The 14989-nt window shown below is 42.1% G+C and overlaps 1 protein-coding gene across 3 annotated transcripts in view; it reads right to left on the bottom strand.

Moving 5' to 3' along the window:
• PDS5B (PDS5 cohesin associated factor B) overlaps window positions 1–14989 on the bottom strand; it is a 266958-nt gene that overhangs the window by 77562 nt on the left and 174407 nt on the right. For all 3 annotated transcript variants that reach the window (XM_048847181.2, XM_048847201.2, XM_075127882.1), the window contains exons 15-17: window positions 11032–11080; window positions 9318–9457; window positions 9123–9238 (exon numbers count right to left, since the gene is read on the bottom strand). In XM_048847181.2, the coding sequence (XP_048703138.1) occupies window positions 9123–9238; window positions 9318–9457; window positions 11032–11080 (305 nt within the window). The remainder of the gene's footprint in view (window positions 1–9122; window positions 9239–9317; window positions 9458–11031; window positions 11081–14989) is intronic.

Here is a 14989-nt window from a genome sequence, read left to right as displayed (position 1 = left end):
GGGCATTTGAAATCTTAGCCACCCCTTCATGAAGAGGCAAGGCCACCCAACCCGGTCACTCCCCCCCCCATGGGTACTGCTAGGGGAAAAACTTTTGGCACCGGTGCACATGGCGAGCACGCACACCTATTGTGGAATACACATGAGCAATCACTCGCAGAAGAAGAATTACTTCTCATGTCTTGCTAACAGTCCTGCTCATACATCCCAGAATGATATATGCTTTTTTTACAACTGTGTTACACTGCTGACTCATATTTAGCTTATGATCCACTTTATTTAGCTTATGATCCCTTCCTAGGTGGTCATTTCCCATTCTGCATGTGTGCAACTGATTATTCCTTCCTAAGTGCAGTACTCTGCATTGGTCCCTAGTGAATTTCATCCTATTTACTTCAGTCCATTTCTCCAGTTTATCCAGATCACTTTGAATTTTAATACTATCCTCCAAAGGACTTGGTATCGTCCGCAAAACTTTATAAGTGTACTCTCTATGCCATTATCTAAATCACTGATGAAGATATTGAACAGAACCAGACCCAGAACTGATCCCTGCGGGGCCCCACTCATTATGCCCTTTCAATAGGACTGTGACCCACTGATGATTACTCTCTGGGAACAGTTTTCCAACCAGTTATGCACCCACCTTACAGTGTCTCCATCTAGGTTGCATTTCCCTAGTTTGTTCATGAGTAGGTCATGCGAGACAGTATCAAAAGCTTTACTGAAGTCAAGATATACCACGTCTAATGCTTTCCCCCATCCACAAGGCTTGTTATTCTGTCAAAGAAAGCTGTGAGGTTGGTTTGAGACTATTTGTTCTTGAAAAATCCATGCTGACTGTTACTTATCACCTTATCTTCTAGATGTTTGAAAAATTGATTGCTTAATTATTTGCTCCATTATCTTTCCAGGTACAGAAGTTAAGCTGACTAGTCTGTAATTCTCCGGATGGTCCTTATTTCCCTTTGCATAGACTGGCATTATATTTGCCCTTTTCCAGTCTTCCGGAATCTCTCCCGCCTTCCATGACTTTTCAAAGATAAATCGCTAATAGATCAGATATCTCCTCAGTCAGCTCCTTGAATATTCTAGGATGCATTTCATCAGGCCCCGGTGACTTGAAGACATCTAACTTGCCTTTTTTTCCCTGCCTGTCCTTCCTGAAGAAGCTGTTCCCTTCTATACCAATATTCCAGTAATGCACATTATTGCACCAAGTCAATATGTGATGCCAACTATATCATAGTTGTATTTACTAGCATTTTGAGTTCTTCCTGATTATTCCTCATACTTCTCACATTAGTATACAGACATCTAAGATACTGATTTGATTTCCTCTCCCCCACTCCCACCCCAGTTATGTCTGGTCTATCACTTATCCCTGCTGTAACAGACCCTTCTCCCACATCTTCATGTTTTTTACTTACCTATGGGCTTTGTTCATCTGCCCCCTTCGAACCTAGTTTAAAACCCTCCTCAGGAGGTTAGCCAGTCTATATCCAAATATGCTCTTCCCCTTCCTCGATAGGTGGACCCTATCTCTGCTTAGCAGTCCTTCTTCCTAGAACAGCATCTTGTTGACAAGGAAGCCAAAGCCCTCCTGGTGACACCATCCTCACAGCCAGGCATTCACCTCCAGGATGCATCTGTCTCCAGTGGGGCCCCAACCCTTGATAGGAAGGATCAAAGAGAACACCACCTGCACTCCAACTCCTTCACCCTTACTCCAAGAGCCCTGTAGTCACCTCTGATCTGCTGAGGATCATACCTTGCAGTAACATTAATGCCCACATGGATGAATAGCATGGGGTAGTACTCAGAGGGCCGGATGATCCACAAGAAGTCCCTCCATAAACATCTCAGATACGGGCCCCTGGCAGGCAGCATACCTCCCACAATGCCATGTCAGAGCTAGATGGTTGCCTATGTCCACCTCAGAAGAGAGTCACCAACCACCACTACCCAATGTTTCCACCTGGGAGTGGTGGCTGCGATCCTCTCAACTTGTGGGTACATGGCTTCTCCTCCTGCACCTTTGGGGGTGATTCCTCATTACTCATTGCCAGACCAGCATATTGGTTTTCCATCACCATGGTGGGTGGGTTGGGAGTAGGGGTGGAGCACTGCCTGCTGCCAGAAGTAACCAGCAGCCAGTATCCTTCCTGTGACAGAACCATATCCTCTTCCTCCGGTGGTGTGACAGCAGTCCTCTGTAGCTGGATAGCTTCCTCAGCCTTGGATGTCTCCATATAAATACTCTCGAGGAATTCCTCATGGGCATGGACGCTCCTCAGCCTAGCCACCTCCTCCTGTACCTCTCCCACATGCTTCTTGAGAGATTCCACCACAAGGCACCTTTCACACTGGATGATCCCCCCAGCCTGGCTTTCTTTCAGTGGGAAACGCAGACCACAGTCTCTGCAAATCCACACCAGGATCTGGGTAGAGGCATCCATGGTTAGGTTGTCTTGTGGATACAGGCGCAGGTGGAGGAGACAGGAGCAGCATTGGCACTGGTGATGAGGCCCTTCCAACTACAGTGATATTATGTCTCCCTCCCACAAAGTCCCTCTCAAACTTCTAAAACGCCCTAACTTTTAAACAATGAAAACTGTTTAGTTTCCTCACTTCAGCTGTTTTTAACAGACATTTTTCTGCTCCATGTAACAGCTCTCATCACTACCATGTTGAACACCTATATTTTAGTTGTCACCCAGACATCCCACAAACTAAACAGAAGCCTTTGAAAACACCGAAAGAGGAGGTTACTTCCTGTAACTGGAGGTGCTTCGAGATGTGTGGTCCCTATTTGGATTCCAGATGTGGGTGTGCATGCGCGTCATGCACCAGAGCTGTAACTGTTTGTAGTAGTGCCCATTGACCCGCACAATCACCCGTGAGTCGGCTGCATGGTGCATTGACGCTCCTCCAGGTCCCTCTTACCAGCAAGCAACAGAACCTGCAGTAGAGGGGATGGAAGGTGAGTACTGGAATCCAAATAGGGACCACAAATCTTGAACCACTTCCAATTATAGCAAGTAACCTCCTCTTTATCTTTGAGTGATGGTCCCTATTTGGATTCCAGACGTGGGTGAGCAGCAAGCAGTGCTCAGAGTGGAGATGGGTGCGAGGACTCACAAGAAGTCATAGGTTGTAACACACAGTGTGGCTCACTGTTGCATCTGCCACCGCTGCTGGGATGATGGCATAATGAGCAGTAAAGGTGTGGATGGAGGACCACATGGCTGCTTTACAAATGTCTTGACACCGCATCTCTGCGAGAAAGGCCGACATGCACCCAATGAGAGTACAGTGTGCCGTGACTCCCACTGATCTCAGGTCCCACAGATTCTGCACTTTTTCACAGCTCTTCCAGCATTAGCTGCAGTTGGTAAGTAGGCTCTCCAAATAAGGAAATATAATTTGCATACTCTAGATCCGCTACAGATGCATTTTTAATTTTACAGCTGTACTTTGATGTCAGTCAGCTTTGCTATCACATGGAGTATCAGAACGTTAAACAACATAGGCAAAAACACATCCTCCAGGATGTGTGAGGGTCAATGGATCACTATATAGTTTCTCTACTAGGGATGGTAAGTCCTCAGACGCCCCATACTGGCAGAACAGTATCCACAGTGCTCACTGATGCAGCAGAAGTGGCTGCAAAGTCTACAAATGTGATGCCACTTCCTGTTGTCACTTTAGTTGTTTTTCAATAACATTCTGCAGAGCATTTATAGCATGGACTGTAGATTGACCTATATGGAAACCATACTGGTTGTCCCTCATTTTTGGGTTCAGACACTATTCCAGTCAATTTAGTAGACACCTTCCTTGGGACTGACAGCAGTGTTATTCCCCTATAATTTGAGCAAGATTATTTTTTCCTTTTTTTGAAAAAAAAGGAATGATGCAGATCCTTTTCCAATCTTCTGAAATATGACTGGTTACTCAAACTTAAGATAACTCTTTGAAGCCAGTGAACTAAATCTGAGCCTCCACTCTTTAGCAAATCTGATGAAATATTGTCAAGACCAGCTGCTTGCTTTTCTTAACTGCTTGACTCCAAGTGTCATATTCTTTAATGTCACCTGTTTTCTAGAGTGTTCATTAAGATATAGTTTACACCATACTAATTATGATAATTGACAGGCCCCGGACTGCTTGTTCAAGACATTTCTTTTTCCTCTATTGCCCATTTCCTCCTCTCATCACTGACACAAGAGAAAGTTACTCATCTTGTGCAGTAAAGGAGGTTCTTCGAGATGTGTGTGTCCCTGTGAGTGCTCCACTTTAGGCGTCCGTGCATCCCTGTGCTTGTAATCACAGATTTATGGTAGCAGTGCCCGATTGGGTTGCACTTGCGCGGTCTCTGTCTTGTGCTGCTTCAGGTGGTTAACTGGCAGTGTGTGACCAACCCCCCCACACCCCCACCCCCACCCCCTGTGTTCTCGCTCTACTGCAGAGCTTAGTACTAAACTCCAAAGTAGAGGGGAGGAGGAAGGGTAGTGGAGTACTCACATCTCAAAGAATGTCCTTTACTGCACAAGGTGAGTAACTTTCTCCTCTTCTTCGAGTGATATCCCCATGGGTGGTCCACTTTGGTGACTTCAGAGCAGTGCCCTCTGGTGGAAGGAGAGAGTTGAAGTCATAGCAGATGACAGCACAGTGTGACTGAACAGGGTATCGGAAGATGCATGTTGTTACAAAGCATAATGCTGGGTAAATGCATGGGGTGAGGCCCAGGTTGTAGCATTACAGATTTCTGTGATGGGAACATTGTTAAGAAACAATATAGAGGCTAATAGGGCTCTGGTACAATGCATGCGGATCCCCATAGAGGGTTGTCGGTCATGCCAGAAATAAAGTTTTATGCAGTCTGATATCCATTTGGATAGCCATTGTTTGGATATGGGGGTTGCCTTTTGATCATTTGGAGATTGCGACTAACAGTTTTGGAGACTTGCAAAAAGATTTTGTTCCATCAGTGTAGAAGGCTATAGCCCTGAGGACATCCAAAGAGCGTAATCTCGACTGTCATCTATCCACATGTGGTTTGGGGAAAAGTGTTGGGAAGTGGATTGTTTGGTTGAGGTGAAAGGATGAAGCAACTTTAGGCAGAAACTTGGGATGTAGTCTGAGGAAGTGGTTCTCAAAGCCGGTCTGCCGCTTGTTCAGGGAAAGCCCCAGGCGGGCCGGACCAATTTGTTTACATGCCACATCAGCAGGTTTGGTCGATTGTGGCTTCCACTGGCCGCGGTTCACCACTCCAGGCCAATAGGGGCTGCAGGAAGGGTGGCCAGCACGTCCCTTGGCCTGCACTGCTTCCTGAAGCCCCCATCGGCCTGGAGCGGCAAACCGCGGCCAGTGGGAGCCGCGATTGGTCGAACCCGCAGACACGGCAGGTAAACAAACCGGTCCGGCCTGCCAGGGGCTTTCCCTGAACAAGTGGCGGACCGGCTTTGAGAACCACTGGTCTGAGGGATACTTTATCTTTGAAAATGATTATTTAAGGTGGGTCAGCCATGAGAGTTCCCAGTTCTCCCACCCTCCTGGTAGATATAATGGCCACTAGGAATGCAACCTTCATGGAAAGGTGTAGCAGGGAGCTTGTAGCCATGGGCTCAAATGGATGGGGGTGAGGGTGTGGAGGACTCAGTTGAAGTCCCATGGTGGATTAGGATTTCGAACTTTCGGGTAGGAATTAGAGAGGCCCTTAAGAAAGCATTTAGTAAGCGGGTGTGTAAAAGAGAATCCATCTACTTTGTGATGGAACACCGTGATAGCCCACCTGTTTTAGTTCTAGCAAGTAATCTAGAATGAGAGGTAAGGGGGCTGACATAGGTGTGGCCTGCTTGCATTGGCACCATGAGTCGAATCACCTCCACTTATGTATGTGAGTCAGGTAGTTGTTCTCCGGCTGTTTAACAAGATGTTTTGTATTTTTGCGGAACATGTCATTTCAAATCTTGAGAGCCATGCAGTAACCACACTTTGAGATGGAAGTCTTTGGGGATCCGGATGGATGATGTCTTGCAATAGCAGCCAAGGTAGAAGTAGGTGTATACGTGGTTAACAGACTGCTATGTGGAGAAGGTAAGGATACCATGTCTGTCGCGACCATGTGGGGGCTATTAAGATCACTCTGGATCTGTCTTGTCTGATCTTGTGAAGCACGTGGACTAAGATGGGGGTGGGACGGAAGGCATATAGGAGGTGAGCGTTCCACTTGATGAGGAAGGCATCATCCAGAGTGTGCGGACCGAGTCCTGCCCTGGGGGCATTTGGTATTTTGTTCAGTTGCAAAAAGATCTATTGTTGGAAATCCACAAGTCCAAAAAAATGTTTAGGAGTACACATATATTAAACTCCCACATCGGTGTGTGACTGGAGTGCACGATGTCCACAGTAGGTGACATCATTAGCAGAAGGGGTGTCGAGGTACTCGGTACCGACTGTTTAGTCGTGTCCAGTGGTATCACAGCATAGGGTTTCATTTTCCCTTTGGTGCCTGTGTCCGAGCTCAGTTGCTTGACGGCTTTCATTTTCTTGGTACCAATGGTGCCGGAAGATGCCACTGTTTCGGCCGTTGACATGGCGGTGTGGTCGGCACTCGGAGTGTTTGCCCATTAGCGGAGTGCCTTTTCTTGACCAACTCCAATGTTGGGGATGTGGTAACCTGGTTTTTTGCTGCCTTCTCAGCAGACTGATTGGGAGCCCGGGCAATGGAAGGCGAGCCCTTGTCAGAGGCTGCATTTCTGGCCAGGTGGGGTGCGTACCTCAGGCTTATACGCTGGGCAGACACACTTCTCCATGAAGAGAAGTTTAAGTTGGAGCTCTCTTGCCTTTCTGGTGCTTTCAGATTGTGACAGTGTGAGCACTTCTGTGGTATGTGTCTTGCCAAGACACCGGACATACTGAGAGTACCCATCAGAGAGAGATAGAAAGCCTGCACGTACTGCAGCATTTGAAACCTGGGGAGCCAGGCATGCCCCTCGGGGAGCATACTCTCTCCATAATGGAGCAGGGCATGAATATTGTGCTGCAGTGGTGGAAAAAAAGAAACCTACAGCCCTCCCTATGAGGAGAAAATAAAAATGGTTTTTGAACAAAAAAGGACAGGGATAAAGTACTAACAACTAACTATTCTAATTGAAAACTATGCCAGGTATTCTCACCAGGCTTTTACTGAAAGCCCCTGAAAATCGTTCAGAAATTTCAGGAGAAAAAGCACAGCAAAACAATATATTTTTCCCCTATGTCAAAAAATTCTTACAACCATTTCTTTCATAAAACTCTAGCACCTGCATGTTTTGGAACAGACGATCTGAAGTTTGGCAAGAGAGTCACTCTGGAGTCAGTGAAGTGCTTTTATGTTCACTCTGAAAATTTGAAGAAACCTGGCCAAGTCTGAGAACTGCCACTTCCACATGCTCAGAGGATTGCAGGTAAATTCTCTGAACATTCTGTCGGCACCAAGCATGCTTCACACCAGGGTTGCAGAGACTGCTGGGCTGGTCTACACTAAAGCTGTAGGTTGACCTAAGAGACGCTACTTCAGTTACGAAAGTTACGTAACTGAAGTCAACGTAATTTAGGCCGACTTACAGCAGTGTCTACACTGCACTGTGCCTACAGGAGACGCTCTCCTGCCAACTTCTACCTCTCAGTGACGTGGAGTAGAGATGTTGATGGGAGAGCACTCTGCCATTGACTTAGCTTGTCTTCACCAGATGAGCTAAATTGACACAACAGCACTGATTGCAGCAGTGCTGATTTATCCATAAACATAGACAAGCCTTGAGAATGGCCTTTCCTGCAATTACTTATCAAGCACCAAAACTGACAACAGGGAGATAGTCTCTCCTGTGCTCTCGATACCCTGTGCTCGCACCCAGACAGCATGAAGGAGGAAAAGAAAGCAGTCTGACTCAAATGAAGAGGGGCAAGGAGCAGAGGGGAGCCAAATCCAGGCTGTCTTGCAAATTGCTGTGCTATCCGCTGACAAAGCCTACTACTGCTACCAGTTATTCCATTAGGACAAGTAGTAAAGGTCTGTGATGTGAATCTAAAGGCCCCAAGCCTGCTAATAGCCCACATAGAGCTCAATATGGTTACCAATTATAGGTTATAGAATTCTGTTTGTTCAGTTTGCCTTCTAAAAGAAATTAGGAAATTGCATACAAAAACCAACTACCTCAAAAGACTGTTAAGGTTGAAAAGTAAACACTCAAAAGTTACGAATTGGGAGAATTAAGACAGTCTGTACAATCTTAGTTCTGCATTTCTTTGTGCCTCAATATTATGATAGATTTCAATTACACGATCATATACTGATCTTTCCACAGGACCCCTGCCTTATTCAGTGCACAAGACACATGGTGATCAAGGAATGAATTAGGGTTGTGTAGTGACTGAGGCTGCAGGACTCCTACTTCTTTGTTGCAGAAGTTGGAAAGTATGTACAGAATGAGGCAGGTGAACGTGGGAAAAGGAAGTTCAATATATATGTCTAGTGAGCTGTAGCTCACAAAAGCTTATGCTCAAATAAATTTGTTAGTCTCTAAGGTGCCACAAGTACTCCTTTTATTTTTGTGAATACGGACTAACACGGCTGCTACTCTGAAAGAAATATTACGGTTTGTAATGAACTACATGAATATTATTACAGTTAATTAAAATGTGCATGTTTTCTATTGCATTTATGATTGTTCATACTTACAATTAACTGGTTCTAATAATTACAAAGAAAACAAGAAATCCAATCCAACTTTTCCACTCTTTTCAGATAGGTTGATTCTAAAATAATCTTTTCAGGACCTGTCCAGAGACTGAGATAAGACCATGCGGGCAACAAAGATTTTGGTGTAGATTTTTAAATGGAATAATGTCAGTGGTTCAGCTATTTTCAATGTTGAATGAAATGGAAAAAGTAAACAAACAGTACAAATGCTGAAAAATTTAATTTATAACAGTTTTAATCTATGATGTTACTAATAATAGATAAATAATACAGTATATAAAAATACTTTAATCTGATTGTGTCTTGTTGACAAGCCACTATTTACATCTCAAAGCTTCAATTAGTTTATCTGCAACCCAATCAAAATACATACCTGATTGATTCTGTATCAATGTGCACAGGGGCTATCCTCTCCAGAAGAAACTTAATCATTTCCAGGAAAGGGTTTGTAGGTTGTTTGGGATTGCCCAACTTCTTTGTAATTTCTCGCTGCAATATATATTTGAAATAGGTTAATAACCAATTTAGTTACCAAAACATCATCAAATATTCTGAAAGCTATTCTTACCACACATCCTTCAGCCTGCTTGCAAGAACATGATGGGCTAACAAGCATTTCTAACTGGTTTCTAATTTTCTCATCATCTTCCAGAACTTGTGTGAACTTCTTCATGAAATCCTGAGCCTTACCAGGATCTGGCAAGTTTCCTTTAAATATTAAAAATCTTCAAATTAGTATCAACTTGGCAAATTTTAATTTTTAACCAAATGTTTACTTGCTTGATAAAAGCACTGAAGAGGAAAAACAGCATGAAGCCTCAGATTTCATACTGCTGATTTTAACTAAAATGTCCATTTCTAAAACTCTTCCCTCTGTGCTCTCAGCCTCTTCTCTTTGCTTCCCTCATCGAACCCACACCAAACAGCTCTCTGTCCTTGCTGCCGCCTGAGGCTTCTCTATTCTGCTGGTAATACAAAGAGCTAGGGCAGAAATGGTGATGGGCCAGCATTTGACCTATAGAAACTTTATTACTAGGGAGATGTAGATCAGGAACACCACAGCAAGGCTGGTACTTACTAAAAATACAAAATGTATTTACACAACCTGATCTTATCCAATTTACATATCACTTACATATAAACATGCAGCCTCACATTGCCATTTTAACAAAGTTACTTTTCCACTAGCCCTACACTTTATGACGAGAACTTTAGTGTCGAAAAAAGTTTGAGAAGCCCTTCCTTAGACAGTAAATAGAAGATTACTGAATATAAATAAAAAAAATAACCCCTCCCAGTCTTTTAGCAATGGCAGCATTTAATACTAATCAGCATACTTTTTCTGCTGGTACATTAAGGAATGGGTGACAACGACAACAAGGGTAGAAGACCAATACACGCCTGTTAAAGCTAATAATAAGCAATCTTTCTTAGACAATTTCATATGAAAATATTTATTCTGAAAATTACATAACCTAGAATTGAAGGAAACAAGAAGTTACAAACTGACCATCCCTCCTACCATGGAGGAAAAAAAGATTCAGGAGAAGGCTAAAGGCAAACAATAGAAACTTCTATCATGCGCTAAATTCTTCCACAAATGGCATACTTTATGTGAAGCCTTTGTTATTTGAACCAGCTTGGATAAAAATAATTCATGATTTAAGATAAATTTAAAAAATAATTTTAAACTAAAATTTTTATTGTATGTTTATGTTCTCCAGTTCTTTACTTTCTTATGTTTCTTTAACTAGTTTCTTTTTGGAAGAATTTCAGATTTTACATAAAGGTTTGCTCTTGTAAGAAGTCTCACATTTAAAATGATCATCTACACCAAAAAACAAGTTCCTTTGGTTCATGAACATCTGTTGTGGTCAGAACACACATTCAACACAAAACTTAAGCAAACAGCCAGTGTTAAATCTGCAGCCAACAGCACCTTCTAATATATTTTGTGTGCTACTATAAATGCTACAGGACAAGTTGTTTACTTGTGTCATCCATATCATCCGACTATTTTACTGTAATCTCTAGAAATGTTGTCAAAGTGTGAGAAAATATCAGTACCATGCAACTAGTTCTGTGATTTGAGACTCTGTACTATTTTATAAGTAATAGTGTTTTTACTGTTGCCTTGATGATCCCTCTCATTGAAAAAACAAAGTAAAATGCAAAGTTTGCTGTAAAAAGTTTACAGGCTAATGTACCAAATATTTGAAAACCAGGAAACATCATATTTCAATTCTAATTTTTAACAGCATAAAATATTTAATCAGACTTACTTGTAATGACCATCACTTTTGAGAATATAGCTTTACTGCTGGCATCTGTCTGAAAATCACAAAATAAGAAAAATCTGAAGTGAAGACTTGACATTATATGCTAACAAATGCACACAGTGTGAGCCCAATTCTGTAAGGCTATATAATCAGAACCAGACTTATTACTAATGCTGGGTAATACCCCAGTATATTAAATGCAAAAAAATGATATCAGTATTAGATGTTTAATCGCAAAGTTAAAGTTTAAAGTTTTAATTTAATAGTACTACACCCTCATGGCATATTATGGATATATTTAGAAAATCATTTAATAGTTTAACTAGTAATGAAAATATTTTATGAACAATGAAAATGAGCTGTTTGTATAAGAAACATTACATTTAATTACCTTTTGTATTTAAATCTAATCTTAACGCTGCATTCACAGTTTTTTGCATTTTATTATCTTAGGGATTTTGTTTTTAACTGCTTCTAAAATAAATAAATAGTATATAAATAATGCCAGCTGAAGTTTGTTTCTCACTACAATGAATGAAGCACATTCATACCATAGCTGTCGCACTGTTTAACTGAAGGGGCTTTTTTTGTTGTGTGTTTTTGCGAGGCAGAGGAACAAGAGTGACTAACAGTACAGCAACACAACTGTAAAAGCAACCATCAACACCACCTGCAATAGCAAGGAGTAGAAATGTATTTCTGGAGGACTATGCTATTTGTATTTTACTGAGACATTTACAGTCCCCTTCACACTAAACGTCCCAATAACTACAAATAAGTATGTCATACCTAGCAGAAAAAATGTGCATGTGAGGTCAGAAAAGGAGAATGCAGTTTTTCATTCACTAATGACTCAAATGTTGGAGGAGGACTTTAAACTCCACATAAAGGTATTTCAAACTAAGAACTTTGCTAGGTATGAGGAGTGAGGGAGAGAAAGGAGAATGTTTCAGAAATTCAAGAGCATATAAATCTACCAGGCAACTGCTATTAGTTATTCCAATAAGGACATTTTTCCTTATCTGTAATTCTGGTTTCTGGAACATTGAAAAATGCATCCATTGACTTCTTCCTGTAGGTGTCACTCCTCTAGGCAGTTAAACCAATTACCAGACAACCTCTTCCTTCTTAGCTGTAATCTATGAGGCTCTACAGTTTGGAATTTTCCATAGCACTCACACTCAACTTTTTAAAAAAATATGAGAAAACTAACATTGAATAATATTCCTACCCACAAAATGGGGATAATACTTAATCATCTTTCTAAAGTGTTTTGAGATCTATGAATGAAAAGTTAAGTATTATTCTCAGAGATTTGACTACTTAATTCTGGTGTCAAAAAGTGGGTTGGGTTTGTTGCAGATTCTCAAATGGACAGTTGCAAAAACCTGGATTTACAAGTAGAGGAAATCTATACATCTGCTCCTATCCATTCTCAAATCTGCAGCAATACACTAAAGTAGCAGGTCTACTGGCTCTTCAGTCATAATGGGAACACTTCTGTTGCATGGTTCCAGCTCCCAGTTCTCTTCTAGCAGAGACTGACCATCCCGATGCCAAATTATGAAGCCTGTAATGCCTTGCAAAGGCATGCAAGGAGAACTTTCAGTTTCAGCTTTAAAACAGCCATGGCTCTGACATTTTGAGCTCTGAGAAGAAAGCGTTTGATATTTGAAGTGATCAACACTAAGTTACAATTTAGCTGAAAAATTCTTTCCCCCCACACCTCACACGCACACACCCTTTTTGGGTAAGTCCTTTTACTGCAGGCAAAATTAGCAGCCAAAGTAAACAAACCTAAAAGCTGAGGACAACTTATGAAACTTTAAAGTAATCATCTCAGAAATAAGTCTTACAAGAAAAACTTCCCCAAAGAAACACTTAACTACAGGATGAGACAAAGGCCTCAGCCTTATCCTTAATAGGTTCTAGTCAAGAAATTACGTTTAAAGGGTACTAAGGAAAAGACCAAGCTCCAGACCTGTTTGTAGGAAGTCTAAAAACCATTTTTGAGGGGATAGGGGAAGAACTGGAGGCAAGGGAGGAAAATCATGCCCAGGCAAATTTCACTTTTTTGCATTCTTTCAGGGGAAATCTTTCCTAACACCAAACAAAGCCAGGAAACCAAGCTACATAGGCCTTGGAGATAACAAGATATCTACCTAATAGGGCAAATTTGACCACTGTGTATCTTTTACTGAGTGGCCAGAGAGGTTGAAGTGTTCTCCTACCGGTTTTTGAATGTTATGATTCCTGACGTCAGTGGCGCTGCTATGGGTACCCGCATGGCCCCACAGTATGCTAACATTTTTATGGCTGACTTAGAACAACGCTTCCTTAGCTATCGTCCCTTAACGTCCCTACTCTACTTGTGCTACATTGATGACATCATCATCATCATCATCAGGACCTATGGAAAAGAAGCCCTTGAGGAATTCCACCATGATTTCAACAATTTCCATCCCACCATCAACCTCAGCCTCGACCAATCCACACAAGTGGTCCATTTCCTGGACACTACTGTGCTAATAAGCAATGGTCACATAAACACCACCCTATACCCGAAACCTACTGACCGATATACTTACCTATATGCCTCCAGCTTCCATCCAGGACACACCACATGATCCATTGTCTATAGCCAAGCTCTAAGATACAACCGCATTTGCTCCAATCCCTCAGACAGAGACAAACACCTATAAGATCTCTATCAAGCACTCTTAAAACTACAGTACCCACCTGCTGAAGTGAAAAGACAGATTGACAGAGCCAGAAGAGTACCCAGAAGTCACCTACTACAGGACAGGCCCAATGAGGAAAATAACAGAACGCCACTAGCTGTCACTTCAGCCCCCAACTAAAACCTCTCCAGCACATCCAAGATTTACAACCTATCCTGAAAAATGATCCCTCATTCTCACAGATCTTGGGAGACAGGCCAGTCCTCGCTTACAGACAGCCCCCCCAACCTGAAGCAAATACTCTCCAGCAACCACACACCAAACACACTAACCCAGGAACCCATCCTTGCAACAAAGCCCGATGCCAACTCTGTCCACATATTTATTCAAGTGACACCATCATAGGACCTAATCACATTAGCCATGCCATCAGGGGCTCATTCACCTGCACATCTACCAATGTGATATATGCCAGCAATGCCTCTCTACCATGTACATTGGCCAAACCGGACAGTCTCTATGCAAAAAAATAAATGGACACAAATCTGACATCAGGAATCATAACATTCAAAAACCAGTAGGAGAACACTTCAACCTCTCTGGCCACTCAGTAAAAAAGATTTAAGGGTGGCAATTTTGCAACAGAAAAGCTTCAAAAACAGACTCCAAGGAGAAACTGCTGAGCTTGAATTAATATGCAAACTAGACACCATTAACTTGGGCTTGAATAGAGACTGGGAGTGGCTGGGTCATTACACATTGAATCTATTTCCCCATGTTAAGTATCCTCACACCTTCTTGTGAAGTGTCTAAATGGGCCATCTTGATTATCACTACAAAAGTTTTTCTCTCCTGCTGATAATAGCTCATCTTAATTAATTAGCCTCTTACAGTTTGTATGGCAACTTCCACCTTCTCTATATGTATGTATATATATTCTTACTGTCTGTTCCATTCTATGCATCTGATCAAGTGGGCTGTAGCCCACAAAAGCTTATGCTCTAATAAATTTGTTAGTCTCTTAGGTGCCACAAGTACTCTTGTTCTTTTTGCGGATACCAACTAACACGGCTGCTACTCTGAAACCTGTCAAAATTCCATATGGTGACAACTGAAAAAAGTTAAGTATGCAGAGAAGGGCAATTAGGGAATAGCCAGCAATAAGGAGAAATACTTGATCATTATCAAAGAAAATTTATGAACACTATTTGATAGTTGAATGGATTAAGAATTGTTTATTTGGAAGTTTTTCCTAGTATGAAATTCTTTTTCTAGCACTT

This window comes from Caretta caretta, chromosome 1 (assembly GCF_965140235.1).
Source record: "Caretta caretta isolate rCarCar2 chromosome 1, rCarCar1.hap1, whole genome shotgun sequence".
Lineage (NCBI taxonomy): Eukaryota > Metazoa > Chordata > Testudines > Cheloniidae > Caretta > Caretta caretta.
The sequence above is the reverse complement of the archived record's forward strand: the minus strand, read 5'-3'. Positions and strand labels throughout refer to the sequence as shown.